The sequence below is a fragment of the Podarcis pityusensis genome (genome assembly GCF_964106645.2).
Source record: "Podarcis pityusensis genome assembly, chromosome: 7".
Taxonomy (NCBI): Eukaryota; Metazoa; Chordata; class Lepidosauria; order Squamata; family Lacertidae; genus Podarcis; species Podarcis pityusensis.
The window spans coordinates 83,451,615-83,479,579 of NC_138031.1; the positions used below are offsets into that span (position 1 = coordinate 83,451,615).

General features: G+C 44.3%; 1 protein-coding gene and 2 long non-coding RNA genes across 3 annotated transcripts in view; 1 reads left to right on the plus strand and 2 right to left on the minus strand.

The window, feature by feature from the left end:
- Positions 1-26,272, plus strand: part of UBE2QL1 (ubiquitin conjugating enzyme E2 QL1) — a 33,686-nt gene extending 7,414 nt beyond the window's left edge. Inside the window, exon 2 of the mRNA XM_081015001.1 lies at positions 24,895-26,272. Coding sequence (XP_080871127.1) covers positions 24,895-25,026 — 132 coding nt within the window. The 3' untranslated portion in view covers positions 25,027-26,272. The remainder of the gene's footprint in view (positions 1-24,894) is intronic.
- LOC308482158 lies at positions 14,431-19,130 on the minus strand. Its single transcript, XR_013989097.1, has 3 exons — positions 18,854-19,130; positions 17,981-18,152; positions 14,431-14,799 (listed from the first exon to the last, which is right to left on the minus strand). It is a non-coding gene; the product is annotated as an uncharacterized lncRNA (long non-coding RNA).
- On the minus strand, positions 25,570-27,965 carry LOC308482208. Its single transcript, XR_013989151.1, has 2 exons — positions 27,482-27,965; positions 25,570-27,423 (listed from the first exon to the last, which is right to left on the minus strand). It is a non-coding gene; the product is annotated as an uncharacterized lncRNA (long non-coding RNA).

Here is a 27,965-nt window from a genome sequence, read left to right on the forward strand (position 1 = left end):
CAGTCAACCTGCACCATTTTAAACTTAAACACTGAGACGAATAATTATTTCAACATTTGTTCCTGAACGCAGTCTATTGCTTCAACCCCTCCTTATCACATGAGTGTCTCTGTGAGAGAAAGTGTGTGCTTGCGAATAAGAAATACAGAGCTGTGATATAATTGCTACAGAGAAATACATTTTTAAGGGAAGTTTAAATTGCAACTCTAAATATACTTTGTAGGGAGTAAGCCTCACTTAGTATCGTGGGACTCCTAATTATTCACAATGCACTGTTTTCACTGGAATTCTATAATTTTAATTCTGTAATCTAGAATATTAATTCCTATACTTGTTATTAAAAAAGTATACGATGTTCCTGTGTTGTTGAAGAGCAAAGGGAAAATGCAGAGGTGAATGTTTGTCAACAGTTTCATAATGCTTTTTTGTAATTAAAAATGTGAAGGCAATCGCATAGGGAAAATGAGAGGGTATGAGAGTGTTGTCAATGTCTGTTTGATAATCTGAGCAACTGCTGTCCAGTAGCAGTCGGATTCAGCCCCGTGTAATACGAGTTGCATTATATAACCTGGATGATTCTGTTGCATAAGGCAGATGGTACGGAAGCTCTGGCTAGGAGGAGCACTTGAGATTTCTGGTCCTGTTTGTAGAGCTAGTCTTTCTTAACACTTAGTTTCAGAAGGGCACTTGCACTGAGAGGGAACCTATTTCCATCTGTTGGGAAATACAATCATTGAATTTGTGAAACTCTTAACTGGCATTATACCCATTGTGTAGCACTTGGTAAGATTCCCAGTGTTTCATCAGAAGAGCTTCTGTCAGTTTAATCAGGCAATGTTAAGATAGTGCTTTAAATGGAAATAAGAGCCCTGTTGGATCAGGCAGGGACTCCCTCTAGTTTCCAACAATGCATTGCAGGAGATTGAACTAAATGGCCCTTGTGGGCCCTTCCAACTCCTCCATGATTCTGTGAATGGCCCCAAATTGATCTCCCCTGGGCAGCCCGTGGAAGGAGAAGCTGGAGCAAAGCACATGTTAATGGATCACTACAATTATTGGGATTAGTAGTATATTCCTTAGTGGTGCCCGTCTTACCGTGTGGAAAACGTCTAGCAAAAAAGCACCAGAGCTCCGAAAACTTATTTACGTAGCATTAACTATTATTTAAGGGACGCGGGTCGCACTGTGGGTTAAACCACAGAGCTAGGACTTGCCGATCAGAAGGTCGGCGGTTCGAATCCCCGCGACGGGGTGAGCTCCCGTTGCTTGGTCCCTGCTCCTGCCCACCTAGCAGTTCGAAAGCACGTCAAAGTGCAAGTAGATAAATAGGTACCGCTCCGGCGGGAAGGTAAACGGTGTTTCCGTGCGCTGCTCTGGTTCGCCAGAAGCGGCTTAGTCATGCTGGCCACATGACCCGGAAGCTGTACGCTGGCTCCCTCGGCCAGTAAAGCGAGATGAGCGCCGCAACCCCAGAGTCGGTCACAACTGGACCTAATGGTCAGGGGTCCCTTTACCTTTACCTTTAACTATTATTTATCTCACTAATAAGACACAGGAGATGTAGGGTTGTTTCCAGCTAAGTTCTACTCAGAGATCCATTGAAAATATTGAGCCCAAGTTAGTTATGTTCATTAACATAGATAGGCCTACTCAGAGTAGGATTAGCTTTGGCCGCAACCCTGAGGGGCAATTCCTTGCTCCCTGGGTAGGCAGCTGAGGGGCCATAAGTTTCTTTAACTTCCTCCTCCACCAGGGCGGGGAGAGTGAGGTTGCTGCCAGAGGCCTTCCTGATGCACAGAGGAAAACTCTGCCACTGACTGATGCATATTAACTCTATAACGACAAATAAAATGCAGCAGCTCCGCAGGGACTCCCACAAAAGCTTGAGCAAAAAAGTGTGCTGAAAAACTCATCCTCATTGGCAGTGGCGTAGCGTGGGGGGTGCAGGGGGGGCGGCCGCACCGGGCGCAACATCTGGGGGGGCGCGCTCGCACTCGCAGCTCTCTGCCCCTACCTGGCTCACTCTCTCTGCAGTGCTGGCTGTGCGAATCCGATCCGAGCCGCTGGGTCGCCGCCCACTGTGAAGGGGGTGGGTGCCAGGCGTGCGGTGCGGAGAGAGAGCGAGGGACTATCTGGGGGAGGGACAGTGCAGCGGCCACCCAGCGCAGCACTGAGCGCGGGAGAGAACCACACCAGACCAGACCAGGCAGCAGCAAGAAGAAGCTGGCAGTGGCGGCAGGTTAGGGGTTAGGGGGCCCAAATTACCTGCCTTGCCCTGGGTTAGGGGGCGCAAATTACTTGCCTTGCCCCGGGTGCTGACAACCCACGCTACGCCGCTGCTCATTGGTGCCCAACTGCACCTGAGAAGGGAAGCATAGAAACATAGACTTGTAGGGTAGGAAGGGAATTTGAGGGTCATCAAGTCCAAACCTGCAATGCCGGAATCTCAACACACGGTCCTCCATTCTATTTGAAACAGTACAAAGCCCTGCATAGCTTTGCAAGTGTGCTAGTGATTTTCTTGCTGCACCGCTTGGAGGGCCAGGGAATTCCATAATTGGGGCACCACTGCTGAGAATGCAGGTAGATGCTACACAGTCAAGAAGGCCTTTCCCAAAGATCTCAAAATATGGCTTAGAAAGCCCTGCTGTGATCCATCTTTTACTTCATGTCATGATTCTGATGTTGGCTGTGAATCATCAGACTAATGAGATGGGACCGTGGATTTGAAAACGTGTTTCAGGGAACCTTGGAAGCTCGTTGAGGCTCTTCAGTAAGGAAACTCACCAGTCGAAGACAGCTTGGCCATAATTATCTTCTCTTCCCACAGAATGTGCAGCTTCAAAGTACCTTTAGATCTCTTCTAAGCCATGCTCTCAATTGACATGGGTCAACAGTGAAAACCTATGGATCTGGCCATTAGGGAGAAACACAGAAAGCTGACTTACATATGAATCAGAGCATTGATTGACCTAGCTCAGGCCTTCAGGCAGAGGCCGTTCCCAGCCCTACCTAGTGATGCCAGAGACGGAACCTCCACTGAGCTTTGGCCTTTCCCTAAAGACAGACATCGGTTGGTGAACCACCAACCTTTTGGTTTACAGTCACGCAGCTAACCAGTTATGCCCAATTGCTTCCCTTTATGAACTGAATGTGATCCTTGGAATGTGACCTGGAATTATTGACAGTGCACAAGGCAGCCATGGCAAAACAAGTTGATCTGGAAAAGGCTCCCTGAAGGTAGAAAACTTTAGACTAAGACATGCTTACCAAAAAAATGGTTTGTGGACACAAACCATTACAAAACACAGTGTCCTGCCGGGGCTGTGGGTCTATTGAATACAAATGTTTGTGGATCAAGTCTGTGGGCATATTTGGGCAGGCCTGTGGGCACACTTTTGAGTGAGGGGCATGGACAACACCCTTCCGGTCACTTCTCTCCCCCAGACCAACCTCCACTCCCAAGAGACAGAAAGAGAGAAAGTACATGCACATACAATTTGCATTTCCAAGGAATCTGGGTAAAAGCTGGATCCAGTGCAGTTCACTGAGCCTTGTGAAACACAAAGAGCTGAAAGATGAAGTGTTTTCCCCAACTGTATGTACATTTCAGTACAAAAGGTATTGAGAAAAGGGTAACCACTCTTACCGCAAGATGACTAGGGGGCAATGAGTGGGGAGGCACTCAGAGGCTTTGTGGGTGCCAGGGGAACAACTCAAGGGGACCTCCCATAGGCTCTGTGTCGGTGACCCCTAAGCTGCAGTCTCCAAACCACTGTCCATTATTCCTAAACTCATTTTTAGAAAGTGGTGCTTTTAAATTATGTGCTCTGAACGTGAAAACACGGGCCATGCAGATGTGGCGAGCCTATTAAGAACACAAGAATGCCCTGCTGAATTGGGGCAAAGCTGCCTAGTTCAGCATCTTGTTTCCTCATCACTTGGGATTCAGCCGCATGCTAATGCTCATCTTGGAGGTAAAAAGGTAAAGGTACCCCTGACCGTTGGGTCCAGTGACAGACGGCTCTGGGATTGCGTGCTCATCTTGCTTTATAGGCCAAGGGAGCCGGCATTTGTCCATGACTAATCCGCTTCTGGCGAACCAGAGTAGCGCAGGGAAACACTGTTTACCTTCCCACCGGAGCGGTACCTATTTATCTACTTGCACTTTGAGGTGCTTTCAAACTGCTAGGTTGGCAGGAGCTGGGACTGAGCAACAGGAGCTCACCCCATCGCGGGGATTTGAACCACTGACCTTCCGATCAGCAAGCCCTAGGCTCTGTGGTTTAGACCACAGCGCCACGCGCGAAAACAGGACTGATAGCCAATTATAGCCTTTCCCCCTGTGAATTTGTCCCTTTTAGGGCCACCTAACTTGGTAATTAAAAGGGATGCGAGTGGCGCTGTGGGTTAAACCACAGAGCCTAGGACTTGCCGATCAGAAGGTCGGCGGTTTGAATCCCCGCGACGGGGTGAGCTCCCGTTGCTCAGTCCCTGCTCCTGCCAACCTAGCAGTTCGAAAGCATGTTAAAGTTCAAGTAGATAAATAGGTACCGCTCTGGTGGGAAGGTAAACGGTGTTCCTGTGCGCTACTCTGGTTCGCCAGAAGTGGCTTAGTCATGTTGGCCACATGACCCGGAAGCCATACACCGGCTTCCTCGGCCAATAAAGCGAGATGAGCGCCACAATGCCAGAGTCGGTCACGACTGGACCTAATGGTCAGGGGTCCCTTTACCTTTAACTTGGTGATTGTGATAAGTCACCCTACTTTATAGGTGGGGAGCCTGCCTTCTATTCATTTTTGCCGATTCACTGATGCATGTGAAACGAGGGATTCCTAATTTACTCCCACCATTGTCCATAAATTCAAAACCTAACTGCCATATATTTATATTATCCTGTTTCTTAAAGCCTTCATCTACAACCCAGTAGCTGTGGTATTATAGACATGGCCTAAAACCAGCTAGGCACACTTATTATAAGTAAAAGTATATAAAAGTAAAAAAGGTGTTATTTACCTATCAGAAACTATAAATGTAAAATAAGGCAAATTCAGCTGGGTCCTATTTCTTACTTATGTTTGCTAAATTGAGGTTACAGTGTCTTCAAGTGACAGTTACAGAAGTTTGGGTATGGCTGCCTAGTAAAGTGTAGCTCCTAACCCATTTAATTGATATTCCACTTTCCCCCCTAAATCTCACCACCAGGCACCGTAGACTTCAGCCGGTTTCCTCTGAGCCAGACTTGCAGACAGTTCTCACTCTGGTCAGCTCCAGAAGCTCCTTGCTGAATCCCTCTCACTTGCTTAATGCCTTTATATGGCATCACTGCCAAGTCTTCGGCATAAGCCAGTGATTCAGCTCTTTTGAGACAGACTATATTTCCTTTATATAATTTTTATTAAATTTTCTGTTTTACCATTTCAAATAAACATTTTACATACTTTAAAATATCAATGACTTCCCTTCTTCTCTTTCCATGGTTCATTTTGCATATCTTACATCCTTGCATATTTTACAAAAATTGTTCCAATCGGTTTTCCATTATTACATCCGTCAAAAATTATTTACACTGTTGAATTGATTTTAATCCTGCCAGCATTTTCAGCTGTACACAGTTATTTTCCATATACTCCAGTCTTCTTTAAACATATGTTCTTCTTGCTTTTTTTTCTATATGTTAAGTCTGCAAGTTGTGTATATTCTGTCAACTTAAGTTGCCAGTCTTCTTTAGTTGGGACCTTGCTCACTTTCCCTTTTCGGGCTAACGAAACACGGGCTGCAGTTGTTGCATACATAAATAGCCTTTTCTGACACCTGGGAATTTCGGTCTAAATTATCCTCAACAGAAAGGACTCAGGGTTTTTTGGGGGGGGGGGGAGAGGAGTAATTTGAAACATTTTTTTCAATTCATTATAAATCATTTCCCAGTGAGACAAACCAAATTTTCAGTTTTCTCTAGGCTCTTAATAGTCCCTTGCCTGTCTTCCACCTGCTTCTGCCTCCTCTCTCAACTTGTTCTTCTTGGCTGTCTCACTCTCCTGTCTTCTTTATTCTTGTCTTCTTCATTCTTGTCTTCTTCTTTCTCTCTGCCCCCCCCCCCCCCGCAAGACTAGTAGAATAGCTTCATTTATTTTGCAGCCAGCCTGTCCTTCAGCCAGTCAGATTTGAGTGGAATCCAACCTCATCCAATCACTTTTCTTGTCCAATGAGTGATCAAGAATTTCTTCCCATTAAGCCCATCAGAAGTGTGGTTTTACAGTTCTGTCCCATAGTATTTAAAAGGACCCAGTTTCTCCCCAGACCAGACTTTTGTAACTTAAATAGCAGCTGAATGTCAACCGCCTTTTAATGGGGAGAAAATGTAGTCTACGTTTACTTTACAATGGAGTGTTTGAATGAGATTGGCATCAGTGCCCGAACAGACAAGCACTCTTACCTAGAAATAATTTTTTCCACTTTAATCTCCCAAATGATTCCTATCAAGTGAAAAGCCATTGAAACATTTTTAGCATCTGCAAGTCAAGAAAATGCTGCTGAGAATTTTTGGATAAAGTGATGCATATCTCTGGGGCTTGGGAAAGGATTTAAGTCATTCAGCCAGCCTATCCAAACAACTCTTAAGAGTTTATATTTCGTACCTCTCAATTGAAAAGTCAGTCACATTTCCAGCACATTCTGGTGTGATTAACACAGAAGAACCCAGAATGGGACTTTGTGGATAGGAGCTGAATTGATTCCCAATGGTTGGAGCTATCAGGGGCAGAGAGCAAATTAAACAGTGGTGTCTCCAAGTACTCCCTTTCCCCTTTGTTCCCTACAAGTGAATAATAATAATAATAATAATAATAATAATAATATTTTTAAAATATTTATACCCCACCCATCTGGCTGGATTTCCCCAGCCACTCTGGGCGGCTTCCAACAAAATATTAAAATACAATAGTGCGTCAAACATTAAAAGCTTCCCTAAACAGGGCTTCCATCAGATGTCTTCTAAAAGTCTGGTACTATAGTTGTTTTTCTCTTTGACATCTGGTGGGAGGGCGTTCCACAGGGTGGGCGCCACTACCGAGAAGGCCCTCTGCCTAGTTCCCTGTAACTTGGCTTCTCGCAGCGAGGGAACCGCCAGAAAGCCCTCGGTGCTGGACCTCAGTGTCCGGGCATAACGATGGGGGTGGAGACGCTCCTTCAGGTATACTGGACTGAGGCCGTTTAGGGCTTTAAAGGTCCGCACCAACACTTTGAATTGTGCTCGGAAATGTACTGGGAGCCAGTGTAGATCTTTCAAGACCGGTGTTATGTGGTCTCGGCAGCCGCTCCCAGTCACCAGTCTAGCTGCCGCATTCTGGATTAGTTGTAGTTTCCGGGTCACCTTCAAAGGTAGCCCCACGTAGAGCGCATTGCAGTAGTCCAAGCGAGAGATAACCAGAGCATGCACCACTCTGCAGGCACATAGGGTCTCAGCCTGTGTACCAGATGGAGCTGGTAGACAGCTTCCCTATACACAGAATTGACCTGCACCTCCATGGACAGCTGTGAGTCCGAAATGACTCCCAGGCTGCGCACCTGGTCCTTCAGGGGCACAGTTACCCCATTCAGGACCAGGGAGTCCCCCACACCTGCCCACCTTCTGTCCCCCAAAAACAGTACTTCAGTCTTGTCAACCTCAACCTCAATCTGTTAGCCGCCATCCATCCTCCAGCCGCTTCCAGACATGTTTGTCATACATTCTTGTGTGAAAAAGAACACTTGTTGCAGCGAGGGGGAAACCTGCCTTTCCCCCCGGACTATGGGTGTCTCTGCCTTCACTGACCACAATCCTCCAGTGGGGTGCAATGCGCCCTCTTGTAGATATGCAAGTATTGCCTACCCACAGACACCATCCATCATAAAAATGATGGCCATTTCCACCAATTTAACTGCCAATAAGGGGCCACTCGGTGATTTCAGTGAGGTATAACTCAGTCTACCCCAGGGGTCACCCATCCCTTGGGAGCCAGTGGGCACATTTTGAATCTCTAGAAAGTGTCGTGAGTGCCAGTCACAAAACGGCTCTTGTGGGGTGTGGGGCATAACACAAAATGGCGGCTGCAAAGTCTGGGCCAGTGACAACAGGAATTGAGCAGGAAGAACGTACCGTCTCTCATGCATTGCAAATTTTGAGGGGATCTTTTACTGAGGCCTATTATGGGTACCATATGAGGTACTGCCAGGTTTTGTATGCTGGTGCCTGCAGGCTCTATATTTGTGTCCCCTGATCTAGCCTATGAAAGGAAGAAGAATGAACAAAGAGAGAATTCTCCAGTACGTGTGTTTTATCACCATAGATAGCTCCGTCAGTAGAGCATGAGACTCTTAATCTCAGGGGCCTGAGCCGCATATTGGGCAAAAGATTCCTGCGTTACAGGGGGGTTGGATTAGATGACTCTCATGATGCCATCCAGCTCTGTTATTCTCAGAACAGGATTAATGGCAAAAGAAAATCAGATTTGTGATGAAAATTTGCAGCAAGTACCGAGCATGAAATCTTTTTTTAAATATAAATATAATTTATTAGTTTTTTTTTAACGTATCATTTTCAACAGTAATTAAACATACTTTTACATCTTATTCAAATTTTTGACTTCCATCAATCCTGTCTGAAAATTTTCCAATCTAATCTCTCAGTATGCATTTCTTATCTTCCCTATTATATTTCAAACTCATAACCAATATTTCTATCTTTTTCTACTTTGTAACACTTCATATATTTCTCCTTACAAAACTTCTTGTAGTCCTACTAGCGTAATTTGTTGATTACAGTTGCTCTTCAAATAATTCATATACTTCTTCCAATCTTATGTAAATCTCTGGTCCCACAGGTTTCGAATCCTTCCTGTCATTTTGTCCAATTCTGCATAGTCCATTAATTTTGTCTGCCATTCTTCTTTCGTCGGAATTTCTTCTTGTTTCCATTTCTGGGCTAACAATACTCTTGCCACAGTTGTTGCATATAAAAACAATTTAACATCTTGCCTATTAATGTCCTGAACTATAATACCAAGTAAAAATGCTTCTGGTTTTTTTAAAAATGTATATTTCAACATCTTTTTCATCTCATTATATATCATTTCCCAGAAGTTCTTTACTTTTTTACATTCCCACCACATATGATAAAATGTTCCTTCTTTTTCTTTTACATTTCCAACATTTATTATTTGTCTTATACATTTTAGCTAATTTCACTGGTGTAATATACCATCTATACATCATTTTCATCATATTCTCTTTCAAAGCATTACAGGCTGTAAATTTTATCCTTTCATTCCACAACCTTTCCCATTCTTCCTACCAAAGAACTCATAACTTAGCTTTATTCACACGCATGTGCTCAATGTCCCTCTCACCAATACCGTTTAGACATCCAAGATTTAAAGTTGGCTAGATGGTACACATTCCTTGCAAGTACTTTTGTTGCTGCTATTTAACAGGGATAAGTGGTTATGGAACTTAGGGCTCATTCACACTTCTGGGTTCTGTGATTTCTTCCATTTGTCCCATGATTTCTGGGCACGGCTCCAAGAGGTTTTCCTTCCGTCCCACCGCTTTCCCCAGGAAAATCCCGCTGTCTGCTGTTGAATCTGAACAAATGTCAGTCCGCAGAAAACCCAATTGATGTTTGTTCCGATTCAGAAGTAAACGGAAGTTGTGAATGAGCCTTTACTTAGCCACATACATAAATAATGTAAGTTGAGAGTATTACAAATGGGAATTGTTAAAGTGGGGACAGGTTTTTTCTTTATATTGCTTACTAGGAGGCTGTATCATACAACCTTAAGGTTTTTGGAATTCATGGTTGTAATAAATCCATTGCTCTGCAATCAGCAAGACTTATTTGTGGGATGTGAAACACAGGAGCAGTCAATTACAACATTCCTAGAGTGTGCATGTTTAGACATGGGGAGTGATGTTTGTCCAGCCAGCAGGTAAACTTCCTGCTTCCCTCTGGGCTGGGACAGACTTCCTCCGCATGTGACTAGAGGTGGGTGTGGCCTCACCTGTGCAGGTAATGATAAAAGCACAGGGCAGGGGCAGCCATCCCTCTCGTGCCTCTCTGCCATCTTCATCTTCGAACAAGCAACATCTCTCCTGAGTGAAAGATGCCCTCTTGGCTCCCAGCCAAGATAGAATCCAAATGTATATTACTTCACTAAGCTTAAGTCTGCCTTCTGGGATCTGATTGTGAACAGAATGTGAGTAAACTCTTTTTATATTTTTGTAAAGGACTGTGTCGTGTCTTCTATTTTAAGAGGGAAAAAGGGGAAATTACCAGAGTGATTAGTATAGAGGCTTAAGCGAGCCTGAGCAAACGCTGCCGTTGCAAACTTAAAATAAAGGGGAATATTTTACTCTGCTGATATTTTGGGAACTTGTTAACACAAGTTGGATAAGGATATAATCACACAATATATCCTCTCCTGCATCCCTGAACATTCCCACATTATTTACATCACAAGCATGTATCCAGAGACCCCATTTCTCGCGTTCTGAATGTGCTCTGTCCTTAAGTTACGATTCAGCAGCTCCCCTGTTGATTGTCGCTCTCCTTATGCGAAACTGGTTGGGCTTTGGGCTGTTGCTGGGTTTGCTCAGTCAGAAAACCATCACTAAGCTGGTGCTTTTGAAACATGTTCTTCCCATTGTATCTGTGCCTTTCTCGCCTTTTTTTGTGGCAGCTTAGAAAAAGCAAATTCCGTGTTAGGGAGCATCGGGGAAGGGATTAAAAATAAAACTGCCAGTATAAGAATACCATTATACAAGTCTGTGGTGCTATCACGTTTGGAATGTTTTGCACAGTTCTGGTCACTGTGGGTAAAGGGATATTGTAGAAATAGGGGGGAAAAGCTTGAGAAAAGGGAAGCAAAAATTATAATTAAGGAGATGGAGCAGCTCACCTATGTATTTCTTTTAAATGGCTGGTTCACTTCCTCGCAGAACAAACTGTTGTGTTTGCTTTTGCTTAATTCGTGGGTTGAACAAGACCTTAAATCTGTGAAATTTCCGTTCTGAGTTTTGAATCGCTTGATGGTTGTGTAAGAAGCTGATTGATAGAAAAATCAATGTGCTGTTTCACATTGCAAAAGATGCTGCGTTTTTTCCAGAATTATAACCTAGCTAGTGTCAAAGAGACGACATGCTGCATTTTCAGATTTTTATATCCCCAGGTACATTTGCATCACACTCAATTATGTGAGCAAAGTGGGATTTACTTCTGAGTAAAGGTGAATAGGATTAGGCTGAATATACAGGATTATATCATAGAATCATAGAATCATAGAGTTGGAAGAGACCACAAGGGCCATCGAGTCCAACCCCCTGCCAAGCAGGAAACACCATCAGAGCACTCCTGACATATGGTTGTCAAGCCTCTGCTTAAAGACCTCCAAAGAAGGAGACTCCACCACACTCCTTGGCAGCAAATTCCACTGTCGAACAGCTCTTACTGTCAGGAAGTTCTTCCTAATGTTTAGGTGGAATCTTCTTTCTTGTAGTTTGGATCCATTGCTCCGTGTCCGCTTCTCTGGAGCAGCAGAAAACAACCTTTCTCCCTCCTCTATGTGACATCCTTTTATATATTTGAACATGGCTATCATATCACCCCTTAACCTCCTCTTCTCCAGGCTAAACATGCCCAGCTCCCTTAGCCGTTCCTCATAAGGCATCGTTTCCAGGCCTTTGACCATTTTGGTTGCCCTCCTCTGGACACGTTCCAGTTTGTCAGTGTCCTTCTTGAACTGTGGTGCCCAGAACTGGACACAGTACTCCAGGTGAGGTCTGACCAGAGCAGAATACAGTGGCACTATTACTTCCCTTGATCTAGATGCTGTATTCCTATTGATGCAGCCCAGAATTGCATTGGCTTTTTTAGCTGCCGCGTCACACTGTTGGCTCATGTCAAGTTTGTGGTCAACCAAGACTCCTAGATCCTTTTCACATGTACTGCTCTCAAGCCAGGTGTCCCCCATCTTGTATTTGTGCCTCTCATTTTTTTTGCCCAAGTGAAATACTTTACATTTCTCCCTGTTAAAATTCATCTTGTTTGTTTTGGCCCAGTTCTCTAATCTGTCAAGGTCGTTTTGAAGTGTGATCCTGTCCTCTGGGGTGTTAGCCACCCCTCCCAGTTTGGTGTCAATAAAGTCAGGAGGATGTAGCCACAGTACTAGGTAAAAACAGTAATGTTGGTTTAAGGGTACTTACTGGGAACTGTAGCTCTGGGAGGGTGAAACCACAGTTCCCAAGATTCTTGGGAGGAGTGCTCTAGTGCATGGTGTGTATAGAGCAGGCACGTCCAACAGGTAGGTCGTGATCTACCGGTAGATCACTGGACATCTGTGGTAGATCACTGGTAGATCACTGGCTCCCCCCCAAAGATGCTCAACAAATTTGGCTCCCCTAAAAAAATCTGTGCCCTGCACCCCTAAAAATGGGACTTTCCTTCATTAAAAAAAGCTCAGCAACTTTGACCTGAAACCCGTAAAAAGGGGTAGACACTGCCAGTTTGTGAGTAGATCACAGTCTCTTAGAAGTTGCCCCCCCCCCCCCCGGTACAGAGCACAGAAAGGAAAACAAGACCAAAATAACTTGGTAGGACAAAATTTGTCTCTTGTGCCTCTCAGGCAAGGGCAACACATGCATTGGCAAGGTGAAGCCATTTGCTTTAGGCAGTGAATCTGACCCCCGCCCCCAATGTTGCACTGATGCCAGCACTTCATTCATGCTGCCAGCCTTGCCACTGTAGCCGCCTTGTGGCAGCACGGCTGCAGCCACAGGTGAGGGTACCGTTATGGCAATGGGTCTGGCAGCAGCACAGTTGCATCGGTGGAGGCAGTGGGGTGAGGACCCAGATCTGCAGGGGGACGTGGCATCGGGGCACCTTACCTACGGTGGCAAAAAATCTTGGGCCACTCCTGCTCTCAGGACTAATTCCAAGAGGTGGGTGCACTTGTTCAGTGCCAGATTCAGAAACGTGGAAGTAATCTTGCTGTGTAGCTTTGATCCCAGAAGATCCCGCTTACACACGGCCTGCTAGGGCTTGGTTTGACAAGATTTTGGAACTGCTTGTTATAGATAGGTATCCACACAGATAAGCATTTCTGTTCACCCAAATTTTAATTTTGATTTCCTAGCAAATGTGTTCCCATTTATTACCTGTGTAGGCTTAAAGGAGGAAAAAAAGATGGAGATGACCAGCAATTTTGAGCTGTTTATTCTTTGATGATGATGATAGTAGTGGTGCAAAATAATGTCAATATAATAATGAATTCATTCACGTTCAATAGTCATTTGTAAAAGTTATGGTGTTAGTGGGCACATTATAAATTGCAAAGAAGAACCTCTCTAAGTTGCATCTGAACTTCTCTTTCCCCTGGTGAGCCTGGGAAATGGACGTAGGCAGAATTATCTTGGTTGTTAGTGAACTTGTAAAAAAATAATCGTAGAGTTGGAGATAGTGAAAGAAATGCAACAACAGTAGCTGCCTATTGGGGACACAGGTGGCGCTGTGGTCTAAACCACTGAGCCTCTTGGGCTTGCCGATCAGAAGGTCGCGGTTCGAATCCCCGTGACGGGGTGAGCTCCCATTGCTCGGTCCCTGCTCCTGTCAACCTAGCAGTTCAAAAGCACACCAGTGCAAGTAGATAAATAGGTACCACTCCAGCGGGAAGGCAAATGGCGTTTCCATGCGCTGCTCTGGTTTTGGTGTTCCGTTGCACCAGAAGTGGCTTAGTCATGCTGGCCACATGACCCGGGAAAACTGTCTGCAGACAAACGCTGGCTCCCTCGGCCTGTAAAGCGAGATGAGCGCCGCAACCCCAGAGTCGTCTGCGACTGGACCTAACTGTCAGGGGTCCTTTACCTTTAGCTGCCTATTGAGTATGTCATGGAAGTCCAGCCCTGGAGTTACGAGAGCATGAACAGCAAAAAGGAAACAGGGCTGAAGAGAAAGGAGAATGGGGTTGAACAGTTAAAGAAACAAGTGGGGCAATTGATCAAGACCATGAGTTGGAGTGACCAGGTGAGACCTTGGCAAGTATGAGAGCTTTCTTCTCCCCACCCTGCTAAAATGCACTGCCCTTCATAAACTCACTTTTATCTGCAATCTGCGTTTAGCTGATTTCAGTTCCCTGCTATGGGCAGATACTGAATAAAGCTGCAAAAATACTCAAAAGAGATTGACTGACCTTTTTAAAATAAAACTAGTGCTGCAATCCTAAGCACATTTAACAAGGGAGCAAGAGCTCTGTAGGGTTTGTTTCCAGAATAAACCCAGTTAGGACTGCTGTGAAATTATACGTGCTGGAATATGGTGCTGCTGTTTCCCTAAGTGATGAGCTGCTTCAAGAGCAATGCTTGGCTTCTTTTGGAAGATCACCCAAACTAGTGGCAAACTTGAATATAGGTGGAGGCAAACAGCATAGGCCAACTTTAGGCAGCGAGTTATATCCATTATCCCCAGAAAGAGATATTTGCGACCCTAAAGATTCCTTCCATTCTTCAACTCAGCCCCTACTACTTCAGTCTGTCTGCTTCAATCTGGGTCCCCTGGACAGCAGAAGATGAATTGCTTCCTGAAGATTCAGATGGGTTTCACATTCAGGGCTGTCTTTATCCAGGGGTGCGGGGCACCCAGGTGCCAAATTCTAAGGGGCGCTAAATGTATACCTACTGTACACCGGTCCCTCTTGATTGGCGGCAGTGAAAAGCAATGGAGTGAAAGTCCCCTCCCCCTTGCTCTGTTACTCCGTAGCGTCAAATATTCCTGACAAGCCAGGAAACAAAAGCAGTTTTATTCATTGCGTCGTCGTTACAGGTGAGAGATTTCCCCGCTAAAGAAGGTCAACAACTTTGGCTTCCCCCCTCCCAAAAAAGCTCAATAAAAGTTAATTTGGGGGCGCTGGGCGGATCTTTGCACCCCAGTGGTGCATATGCTGAAGACGGCCTGTTTACATTCCACACCATTCTCCAATAAAGCAGGGGTGGATGGGGAACTTGTGGTTCTCAAGATGTTGGACTCCCACCGGTTCTAGCCAACATGGCCAGTGGTCAGGGATTATGGGGATTGCATGGGAGGTTCCCCAATCCTGCCCTCAAGAGCCGTTCATTGAGCATCTTGGGTCATTAGTGAACAATTTGATCCATAGCAGATATAGAAAACAGAGACATACTTGGCCAGCATTCATAACAGTAGGCTTAAAAGATAAATCCCCAGGAAGCAAATGTTATTCTATAGAATGAAGCCGGACTAGGAAAAATCGAGAAATTTGATATTTTATTTCTAGCTTCATTTGTCTTTTTCTTTTATGTGAAATTTATTTCATTGTTTATTTTCCCCGCATGTTTATAAATTGCTTAATAACAGAACAGTCTCCAAGTGTTTGCTGTTAACTGTGAAATGTATGCAGAAAATCCCATTCATATTCTCCGACATAAATTATATAATGCAAAATCCACTTTACAGATTTCACAGATATAAAATTTAATAGACTCAAACTTCTGCGAAGAAGATCCTGCTTCCTTGGTTGCTCAGCTGGATGCAAAATACTATCTTCTCCTATCAGCAGGGAGCAAACAAACCACTATATTTTTCCAATGGCTCAGTTGGGCGCAAACAAATTCTATCATCCAGTAGCCCTGGACGCCGGAAGCAAACAACTTACATAAAGTGTGAAGGAAGGGAGGAAACCAGCACATTAGAGGAAACTAGTCTTTGCAATCCAGAGAATTCCTTCTGCGCTGTGGAACAGTTTGTTGTGCATATGCAAGACGGATGTGCAAGAACTTCGCAAGAGGAAAAGCAGGTTGTGTGCAGAGAATCTGTACCGTGTAAAGACGCTTGCTTCACACAGCTAATAGTGGACATGATTTGTGAAAGGGTTTGCAGATCCATTTTTCTCCCCATTCATTCCTTCATTTCTCCCTTGATTGTTATCTAGTCAAAGAGTGAGCTTTGTTGCTGTTTAGTCGTGTCCGACTCTTCGCAACCCCATGGACCAGAGCACACCAGGCACTCCTGTCTTCCACTGCCTCCCGCAGTTTGGTCAGACTCATGTTTGTAGCTTCGAGAACACTGTCCAACCATCTCGTCCTCTGTCGTCCCCTTCTCCTTGTGCCCTCCATCTTTTCCAACATCAAGGTCTTTTCCAGGGAGTCTTCTCTTCCCATGAGGTAGCCAAAATATTGGAGCCTCAGCTTCAGGATCTGTCCTTCCAGTGAGCACTCAGGGCTGATTTCTTTCAGAATGGAGAGGTTTGATCTTCTTGCAGTCCATGGGACTCTTAAGAGTCTCCTCCAGCACCATAATTCAAAAGCATCAATTCTTCAGTGATCAGCCTTCTTTATGGTCCAGCTCTCACTTCCATACATCACTACTGGGAAAACTATAGCTTTAACTATACGGACCTTTGTTGGCAAGGTGATGTCTCTGCTTTTTAAGATGCTGTCTAGGTTTGCCATCGCCTGTCTCCCAAGGAGCAGGCATCTTTTAATTTCGTGACTGCTGTCACCATCTGCAGTGATCATGGAGCCCAAGAAAGTAAAATCTCTCACTGCCTCCATTTCTTCCCCTTCTATTTGCCAGGAGGTGATGGGCCCAGTGGCCATGATCTTCGTTTTTTTGATGTTGAACTTCAGACCATATTTTGCGCTCTCCTCTTTCACCCTCATTAAAAGGTTCTTTAATTCCTCTTCACTTTCTGCCATCAAGGTTGTGTCATCTGCATATCTGAGGTTGTTGATATTTCTTCCGGCGATCTTAATTCCGGCTTGGGATTCATCCAGCCCAGCCTTTCGCATGATGAATTCTGCATATAAGTTAAATAATCAGGGAGACAACATACAGCCTTGTCGTACTCCTTTCTCAATTTTGAACCAATCAGTTGTTCCATATCCAGTTCTAACTGTAGCTTCTTGTCCCACATAGAGATTTCTCAGGAGACATATGAGGTGGTCAGGCACTCCCATTTCTTTAAGAACTTGCCATAGTTTGCTGTGGTCGACACAGTCAAAGGCTTTTGCATAGTCAATGAAGCAGAAGTAGATAATCACGCAGCTAATAGTGGACATGATTTGTGAAAGGGTTTGCACATCCAGTTTTCTCCCCATTCATTGCTCCCTTGATTGTTATCTAGTCAGAGACTGGGCTTACTTTAAACAGATTCCAGAGGAAAGGTTTGGTCTGTCTTTTTAAATGGGGGAGCATTCAAACATGCAACCCACACGTTCTCACTGAAGCACTGCAGTCCAAGAACTTCTTTGCCACATGACTCTCCTGATTGTGGAAACTGAGTCCTGTATACCTGAAGGAGCGTCTCCACCCCCATCGTTCAGCCCGGACACTGAGATCCAGCGCTGAGGGCCGTCTGGCGGTTCCCTCATTGCGAGAAGTGAGGCTACAGGGAACCAGACAGAGGGCCTTCTCGGTAGTGGCGCCCGCCCTGTGGAACGCCCTCCCATCAGATGTCAAAGAGATAAACAACTACCTGACAATCAGAAGACATCTTAAGGCAGCCCTGCTCAGGGAAGTTTTTAATGTGTAACGCTGTACTGTTTTTAACACTTGATTGGGAGCCGCCCAGAGTGGCTGGGGAAACTCAGCCAGATGGGCGGGGTATAAATAATAAATTATTATTATTATTATTATTATTATTATTATTATTACTATTATACCTGACTTGCCCACTAATTCCTACCAGCAAAGTACCTGTCCAAGTCCTGATTTGCTATTTGGCTTGATTTCATTGCATTTTAGGTGCCGAAGATAGGAAGGAAGAATAGGAACACTTTTAGTTATTTTCGTTTTCTAAAAAAAGTTTTCATAATACCCCACCTTTTTTAAAGCAAAAAAACAAACAAAAAAACCCCAGTTGCTAATGTGTTGTTTTCCGATCCGTGTAATCAGGGGTGGTTTATTGTCTGTTTAAATGGCAACAATGCCGACTTACCAGCAGGCACCGCAGATTTCTTAATTCCGCCTCTGACCTCAAGCTTCAAAACAAAATTTTCCCGTTGCCAGTTTCCGTGTTTATCTATTAAACGACAGACGTGGTTTTGACAAAGCCAGAGTAAACCCTGGTAAGCCTTCGCTCCATTGTAACTATTTCCCAGCAAATAACGCTGTGGGGAAAATGGAATGTATTTCAGAGATGTGCTTAGTATTGGTCTTGCTCTTGTTAGAGCATTGGTTATTAATATATCTGCATACAACAGCAGCCAGAGACCTGTTATTTGCTTAACGGAAAGCATACGAAACGTTAAGGGGAGTTATTGTGCTGGTCAGATTAGCAGCCGGGAGCAAACTACATGTGATTCATCCATCACATCTGGCGTTCATCTGTCTGCCCCCCCCCCATGTTAAAACATGGGGTTTCTACTTTGTGAATCTCTGCATGTGGGGATGAAAGCCTTTCTTATGAGAGCCAGTGTGGTGTAGTGGTTAAGAGCAGTGGACTCGTAATCTGGTGAACCGGGTTCGTTTCCCTGCTCCTCCACATGCAGCTGCTGGGTGACCTTGGGCTAGTCATACTTCTTTGAGGTCTCTCAGCCTCACTCCCCTTACAGAGTGTTTGTTGTGGGGGAGGAAGGGAAAGGAGAATGTTAGCCGCTTTGAGACTCCTTTGGGTAGTGATAAAGCGGGATATCAAATCCAAACTCTTCTTCTTCTTCTTTTTCTTCTTATTCCTTGCTACTTTTGGGACAAGAGGGTTGGAGTGATGCAGCCCAAGGCACAGTATTCACATGCAGCACAGAAAGTAGGGTTGAGAAGAGCGTGCTGCGGTTATACTTTGCTGCAAGAGATCCCCCCATTTCCTGCTCACCTGTGTGGGGTGTTTTGCCTTGGCAGCCCCAGCTGATGGAATAGACCAGTGGTCCTCAAACTTGTTTTCTACGGGCCGCACTTTCAGAATAAAAATTGGCTCGCACCACACCGAGAAAACAATGGAAAACAAAAAGAAAACAACTCCTGGGTGCGCTTGATTTATCACATAGAACACAGCTACTTTATAATAGGAACATGGGACCTCCATAAAGTATAAAATAATGCAGCTACATAAGAACATGAATCCTTCTCAAAACAGAATGATAAGCGAGCCTCTTATATATGTACCATATAAACTCAATGAGAGGCGAGCGCTTGCTCTTGCTGGCTATTCTCATTTATATTATGTCTAATTTGAAATAAAAAAAACCCCTCTCATCTCCTTGTTAACACACAAAAGCCTTTCTCTTTCATGATCTTTCATACTTGTCATACTTGAATTTTTTGGGAAAATATATCTATCCATATTCTGCAAATTTTATATATGTGTGTGTGTGTGGATAGATGATAGGTAGAAAGATAGATAAGATAGATTAGATGATAGATAGATAGATAGATAGATAGATAGATAGATAGATAGATAGATGATAGATAGATAAAGATGATAGATAGATAGATGATGATAGATATAGATAGATGATAGATAGATAGATGATAGATAGATAAATAGATAGATGATAGATAGATAGATAGATAGATAGATGATAGATAGATAGATGATAGATAGATAGATAGATAGATAGATAGATAGATAGATAGATGATAGATACTATGCTACACTGAAGTGTTCCTTTGATGGTCCTTGAATCTTCCTGCCACACCCTTTGAGAATGACTGGAATAGAGCACGGTACAGTGGTACCTCAGGTTACAGACGCTTCAGGTTACAGACTCTGCTAACCCAGAAATAGTACCTCGGGTTAAGAACTTTGCTTCAGGATGAGAACAGAAATCGTGGGGCGGCGGTGGCAGCGGGAGGCCCCATTAGCTAAAGTGGTACCTCAAGTTAAGAACAGTTTCAGGTTAAGAATGGACCTCCAGAATGAATTAAGTTCTTAACCCGAGGTACCACTGTATTGGTGTTTTTGTGGCCAGAATACTTGTCATGATCTTAGAAAGTGAAGGTCCAGCTGTGTGCTCAAGCTGCAGAGAGAAGAGGCCTTGCGCAAAGTGTTCTCTTCCAAAGTGATCCTCAAGGAAGCACAACGCCCTGCTAAGGAGATGCCGCCCCATCTTGCATTGCGCTGCTAGCTAAAGTTATGGCTCTCCTGTGTTTTTATCCTTGGTGGTGTGCTGCGATTGGCTGCTGAGTTGTACTAATTGAGGTGGAAAGGAAAGAAATTACTTCCGCCGGGTGTGGAGGTAGTTCAGAGTTGCACCATGAATAGGGACCTGGCCACTGGATGGAAGGGCTAGCTCCACCCATGAGGCAAGGTGAGGTGACTGCCTCAGGTGGCAGGATCCACAGAGACAGCACATCAACCCTTCAAGGAATGCCTCGCCCGTCACTTCTGCCACTGCCGTGGTCGCAGCAACGACTGCAGCACACTCAGTAGAGGCCGGATCGCCTGTCTCCTCAGCAGCTTTCTCCCCCCTCCCCAAATATCGCCTCTACAGTGGCCTCTTGGTGAATAGGTACCTATGACATATGGGGGGTATCCTGCTCGCATATTTTTCATGGCAGCGGTACAGCCAGTCAGCTAGTATATTTTAAATACAGTGGTACCTCAGGTTACAGACACTTCAGGTTACAGACTCCGCTAACCCAGAAATAGTACCTCGGGTTAAGAACTTTGCTTCAGGATGAGAACAGAAATCGCGCAGTGGTGGCAGCGGGAGGCCTCATTAGCTAAAGTGGTACCTCAGGTTAAGAACAGTTTCAGGTTAAGAACGGACCTCCAGAACAAATTAAGTTCCTAACCTGAGGTACCACTGTATAGGATTTCGTCCCAAGTCTCTTTCAGTGGGACTTACTCAAAAGAAAGTGAACAGAGTGTTGTAGCTTTAGATGGCCTCGAATCTTTGCAACCTGGCAGGTGGTATGGGGCAGGAATTTACAGAGTGGATGCCAGCATGGCTAAGCCGGGACAGGGCAGTAACACTTACGCATTTCAATGGTTGGGGACTTAAACATACATACATGCACAGTTTTGTCCGCCTGCCACCTTTCCACAGTTCAAACCCTGCTCAAACACAGAGAAAACAGATAACTGCAACATAGCAAAAGTATTTAGAAACAATAAACAAAACATCAAAAAATGCACAACCAAACTGAACCATTTCCACATAAATTGCACGATCGCAAATAAAGATGAAAAAACAAAAGCAACAAACTTCCCCTGAAAAACAGCACACCAGTATAGTCGATTGAGCTTGCACATCACAGTGGAAGCAGTTAGGACTGCCCTTAGTTTGCCTGCTGAGGCAAAGGAGATGGAAAGGACAAAAGCCTCTTCAGGCATCCCTCCAAATGTGGGCAGCCTTTTACATTAAGTCTCCCATTTAGTGGAGGATAAAAAATATTTTTTAAAAAACCCTATATTCCTGCAGGGGGATGGAATGGTGAATTCACTGAGTTCTTTTCTAATGTCCAAAATTCTCCCCTGCCAGAATGAGAGCTTTTGGGCTGCTACTGCTGTTATTATTTTTTAATGTTCACATCGCAGCATCTTACATTTGACTATTTTCAAGCCCAAAGCTTGAGTAAGGCAGCGCAATAATTGAAGATGCCTCCTTTCCCTTTGAACTGGGATCCACCTTGAAGTGAGGAGAGGGCAAAAGAGGTGATTGTCTTCTAACACTTTCACCCCCCAGACTGTAATAATAATTATTTGTTTATTTGTTTATACCCCGCCCATCTGGCTGAGTTTCCCCAGCCACTCTGGGCAGCTCCCAACAGAATAATAATAATAATAATAATAATAATAAAGCAATAAAACATCAGACATTGAAAAATTCCCTAAACAGGGATGCCTTCAGATGTCTTCTAAAAGTCAAGTAGTTGTTTATTTCCTTGACATCTGATGGGAGGGCATTCCACAGGGCAGGCGCCACTACCGAGAAGGCCCTCTGCCTTGTTCCCTGTAGCTTCTCGCAGGAGTTAGGTTAGGAAGGAAGTTGTGCCCCTCCATGGGCAGAACCAAGATACTGTATTTTTCGCTCCATAAGACGCACCTTTTTCTTCCTAAAAAGTAAGGGGAAATGTCTGTGCATCTTATGGAGCGAATGCGTGGTCCCTAGAGCCGAATTCCCCAGGGGCGAAAATCAGATCATGCTCTCTTTTTTTTGAAAGAGGGAAGTAGGTGTTGAAACAAAGCCGCTAATGGGCAAGCAATTGGGGAGGGAGATAAGGGACGCTAGCAATAAAGGAGGCTGCCTGGGAGGGGGGAGGTAAAGACAGCGAACTTGGAAGGAGAGGAGACAGGAAGACTAAAGCAATGAGGAGAGAAATTACAAGAAAAGGAGGAGCAAAAAACTGCTCCAGCTAAGGAAAAGACACTAAGGCAAACAAGAGGGAAGGGAGTGTTGAAAGGAAGCAGCTGATCGGCAAGCGATCGGGGAGAGAGATAAGGGATGCTAGCAATAAAGGAGGCTGCCTGGGAGGGGGGAGGTAAAAGCCCATGGAGCCTCAGGATTTTTGCATTGGGTCACCCCAAATTCACCATCAGATCACATAGCATGTCCATGGCTACAGCCTGCACCAAAAAAACCACACATCCACTATTACGTGGGGCTGCAATGGCACAAAAGCGTGGTTACAAAGCACGGATCCACATGGATCCTCAGGATTTTTTGCATCGGGCTACCCCAAACTCACCGTAAAATCACATGTCTGTGGCCACAGCATGAACCACAAAAATCATACACCCACTGTTTCATTCAGAATATTTTTTTCTTGTTTTCCTCTGAAAACTACGTGTGTCTTATGGTCAGGTGCGTCTTATGGAGCGAAAAATACGATCGGATGGATGGGAGAGGGCAAAAGGAAATCAAGGATTACAGATGTGCAGGCCTAAGGAAAACTGGAGGAGGAGTTTAAACATTTTTTTATTTTTTCAGGGGGGGAAATGGACTTGAGGATTAAAAAAAACTAAAAAATGAACTGTTTTTTTCTTTAGAGAAAATGCTTTTAAGACAGGATTTTAAAATTTTTGTTCAGCTGCACTTTACCCTGTCAAAATGGGGAAACTGTTGACATGCTTAGGTCCTGCTCTGGGGCTTCTCAAAGGTATTTGGCTCATCACTGTGGGAACAGGAAGCTGGATTTGAGGGGACCAGGTCTGAGGCTGTAGGCTTTTCTCACATTTTTATAATTCATTTTAGGATCTTAAAGTAATAAGGGTATGTCTAGAATTGGTAAGACAATAACTGTCCCATATATTTCAATTTCCCCTAACATTTCTATTTCATTTCTCGTTACTGGGGGAGAATGAGAGGGGGGAATTGTACATTCGTCAGGGCTTCAAAATCTTTAGCCAAATTTCACCTACATAGTTTGGAAATATATTGGAAGAATGAGGGTCTTCTGCAAAGTATTTCAGCCTGGAATTAAAATGAGAAATGCCCCTTGTTTTTTGTTTATCAAGATAATAAAAAAAAAAATTCATTTGTGAGATAAAAAAATTGCTGCTTTGACTGCCTCCGCACAACAGGTGTGCCAAGTCTCTTAGGGCGACTTTACATACTACGTTTTAATTTGTGAGTGCTAATGTTTGTGTCGAAGAAAACACACAACTAAGCAATTTATGAATGGTGGCTTTGGTTTCATTTTCTGTGTGGGGATACTGATATATATGTATCCAATTCCTGATACGTAAACCTGGAATAATACACGTTTGCTGCTTCTCCCGTATTACATGGCACACTCTTCTTCTGATACTCATACTCAGGTTGCAATAAGTATATTATGTCATTGCCATGTTCTGTTATGCAAAGAGGGGGTCCTCTCTCTAGACCAGGCACCCCCAAACTCAGCCCTCCAGATGTTTTGGGACTACAACTCCCATCATCCCTAGCTAACCGGACCAGTGGTCAGGGGTGATGGGAACTGTAGCCCCAAAACAGCTGGAGGGCTGAGTTTGGGGATGCCTGCTGTAGACTTTCCTACAGCTTGACAACAAAAAAAGTCCTTGTTTTAGGAATATGGAAGGTTGCTTGAAGTCCTTCAAAGCTAAATTGGAGTCTGCATTTACAAGGATTGTTGTTTTTTGTTTGTCAGAATTAACTATTTTTAGGGGCAAAATCCACTTTTTAAAAAGTTTGCATATTCTGTGCTTTAATGTGATGCTTCGCTCAGCTATAACAATAGCATTGGGTCAGGTCTTGGTTGATTATCCAAACCTGGCTTTGACCTCAAAGGTACATAAATACTTAGGAGCACCATAGTGCAGTTCAGGCATCAGGTACCCATAGGTACTGATTGTCTGAAGGGTCTGTCTGGAATGTGCCTGCCTAGATGCTGATGTGCACGCCAGCCATGCCCCCTAAGCAACAAGGGATGAAACTCAGTTCTGATACATACATCTGTATGCATTTAGACGACTTCCATGAGGACGCGAACTCTGATCAATCAAGAATTGTCTCCTGTGCATATAAGAAACTTGTATCAGTCATGTTTTGGGACTACAACTCCCATCATCCCTAGCTAACCGGACCAGTGGTCAGGGGTGATGGGAACTGTAGTCCCAAAACAGCTGGAGGGCTGAGTTTGGGGATGCCTGCTGTAGACTTTCCTGCAGCTTGACAACAAAAAAAGTCCTTGTTTTAGGAATATGGAAGGCTGTTTGAAGTCCTTCAAAGCTAAATTGGAGTCTGCATTTACATCCAGCATTAGCTGGAGTTGTGGCGAACTCATGCATTGTCATCCAGGAAGGAAGCTTGACCCACACATCTGTGAGAGCCCATGGATATGTTCTTACTGAAGAGGGCTGATGAATTCGTGTTGCTAGGAGGGATTTATTTAATGCTTGCATCTGCATTGGGGTACTGAACACACCTTTCTTCTCTCTCCCCCCCCCCCACTTTGTTTTCTTTTACACAGGGACGCATCTGCAGAAAAGCCGGGAAATCGAAAAAGTCCTTCAGCCGCAAGGAAGCTGAAGCAACATTTAAGAGCTTGGTGAAGACCCATGAAAAATACGGGTGGGTGACCCCCCCTGTGTCCGATGGCTGATGCTACATGCAACCCGCTCATCAGACGCTAAACAAAACAACACGACAACGATGAAGTACTCTTTGACATTTCCTCAATGCTGTACACCACATCCATCCTTTTTCTACTTCAGCTTCTGTTAGATATCATGAATGTCATGGAGACGTCCAAATTATTTATGAACAGATCTGTTTACAGAGGGAGGGAGGGGAAATGTTGTATAAGATTATATTTTGAAACTGGCGAATGATCGGTTGATCATTAACAAGTCACTTTAGCGCAGATGTTGAGATTGTATCACTTGCCCCCTTCCCCACCCCACCCTCTTCTTCCATCTGAGCCGCACTTGTCGCCTGCTTCTCCCCCCCCCCCCCCCCCGCCCCCCCATGGCACAGCAAAACCAACCGGGCGGTTCTGGAAATCCCATCCATCGTTGCTTAGTTCATTTCCATGTAAAATGAAGCAGTTAATATTTAAATAAGGAAGCAGTGCATTGCAGATCCATGTTTGCTGTGCTGTTTTTAATCTATGTTTTCAAGCAGGTCAACCTAACTTGAAGATGTGTTTTCTTTTCTGTGGAGCTGTGGTCTGCTGTGGCTAAATTTTAGACCTCATTTGTGCTCTGTAATATGACCTTTGGTTCATAAAAAAAAGAAAAAAACAAATTCTAGCAAAGACAGACGCTCTAGTGTTAAAAAAAAAAAGGCAAAAGCACCCAGTTGGTCAAAATGTGCTAGCTATGGTGATATTGTGGTGTGCTGTTGTTCACCAATAAAACCAATGTGATCATATGAAGGCTTTGACACCAGATGAACCCAAGTCAAGGGGCTGTGAGGAGCCAAATGGTTTTCCTCTTCCCAATAGGACAAGGTACTTTTGGAACAGTGTATTCTGCAACGATTGAACAAAAAAGTTAGACAAAATGCAGACGAGTTAAGCTTAAGTGTATGGTATTAGGTTCGAAATGATGGTCCAAGTACAAAAGCAAAGTCAGATTTTTAAGACCTAAGGCATTTCTGTACTATTTGTATGCCTGGATTTCCCTGCCCACCCAACATAATAGATAAGTACTTTTGAGTCCCATGTCAGAGAGAATCAGTTAACATATAAATGTCCAGCAGGGTCACTAAGAATTCACATTCCCTCTTCTATCAAACAAGTTTTTAAGACTTCATATAATGTTCCTAAGAATACAAAGGGTGAGTTTGAAATGTGGAACCCAAATGGAGAATTGTGTTGGACACATTCTAAATAAAATCAAGCAAACAATTTAATTGCCTCAAGATTTAAGTCATTCTGTTTGCAGGACTACTGTGTAACGCTAGAAATCTTACAGATATATTCCACTATGAATACTTTCACAGCATTTTTGGTAAAGACCTTAGGAAGTTTTTGATCGTGAAAGGTGATGAAAAGAAAAATTGCAACACACTCCCAAGCATATTGACTCAGAAGTAAGTCTTGCTATGTCCAGTGTGACTTGCTGCTTAGTAAGGATGCTTAGGACAGAGGGCTATTAAGAAGTTTTCCGTCATAGAGAAGACCAGGCTTTAAAGACATCTGCACGAGAAAGCGAAATGTTCATGTATAAGGCATTTGGTAGCAATGATAACAACAAACCAGACGCAAACCGCCTTTGAAGAGTATTATTTTCCTTGCACACCTAATGGTTTTCCCATTAGGGAAACTTGCATAACGAAGGTGCTTCATTTTGTCCAAGCTCCAGAAGAGCTAGTGATTGTGTATCGGAAGCATTTTACCGGCCTGAACAAAATTTTACCTTCTTTGCTGATTCCCAGAAGTGGAGGGCGCAAAGGCAGACGACAAACCAGAAAATGTTTTTTGCTGTTTGCGTGCATGTGTGAGCTATCCTAGTGCATATGATTGCACAAAGGCATCATAAGGGTGTCTGCAATTTCCATTCACTTGGGTGCACTGTGAAAGCTGAGTGAAACACAATTTGAACGTGAGTTTGGACACACTGCTTCTAGGCCAGCGTTTCCCAACCTTGGGCCTCCAGCTGTTTTCGAACGACAATTCCCATCATCCCTGACCACTGGTCTTGCTAGCTGAGGATTATGGGAGTTGTAGTCCAAAAACAGCTGGAGGCCCAAGGTTGGGAAATGCTGTTCTAGGCCTTTGTTTGAACAACTTCTTTCAGGGGTTGGAAGGGGAACTTTGCACGTACTTGGCAATCTTTCTTGACAAAACTGCATGCCCTCATATAACGGAAATAAAAACATAATGTAAAACAGGTGCTCCCCTTTTCTATCCCCGATTCGGGGATCTTACTTTCAAACAGAAACACAAGAGAAATATGTAAAGGACACATATCGCAGAAAAGCTCAGGCTCATGGCATCAATCTGAGAGAAGGTGGCCCTTATGCCCTAGTCAACCGTTTTGCCAGACCTCTGACTCTGACCCAAATTCTTTGGGTTTGGGTTGGCCAAAGACCCCGACTCCAAGCCTCTGGACTCGCTAATCGTTCTGTGGACCACATGCCAAAGCTGACATGGGCCCGTCCCAACCAGAAATGGAAATACAAGATTAAAATACAATTAAAATATTGAAACATTAAACTATTAAAATGCAGCCTCATCACAGGAGGAGAAAGGAAAAAGGAAAAAGAAAGAGGGGGAGGGAATCAAATTGGCTCCAAGCCAAAGGCCAGGCGGAACAACTCTGTCCTACAGGCCATGCGGAAAGAAATCAGATCCTGCAGGGCCCTGGTCTCATGAGGCAGAGCGTTCCACCAGGCCGGAGCCAGTGTTGAAAAGTCCCTGGCTCTTGTTGAAGCTAATCTAACTTCCTTGGGGCCCGGGACCACTAGGGTGTTGCTATTTATGGACCTTGAGGCTCTCCATGGGACATACCGGGAGAGGCGGTCCCGTAGGTACGAGGGTCCTAGGCCGTGAAGGGCTTTAAAGGTCAAAGCCAGCACCTTAAATCTGACCCTGTA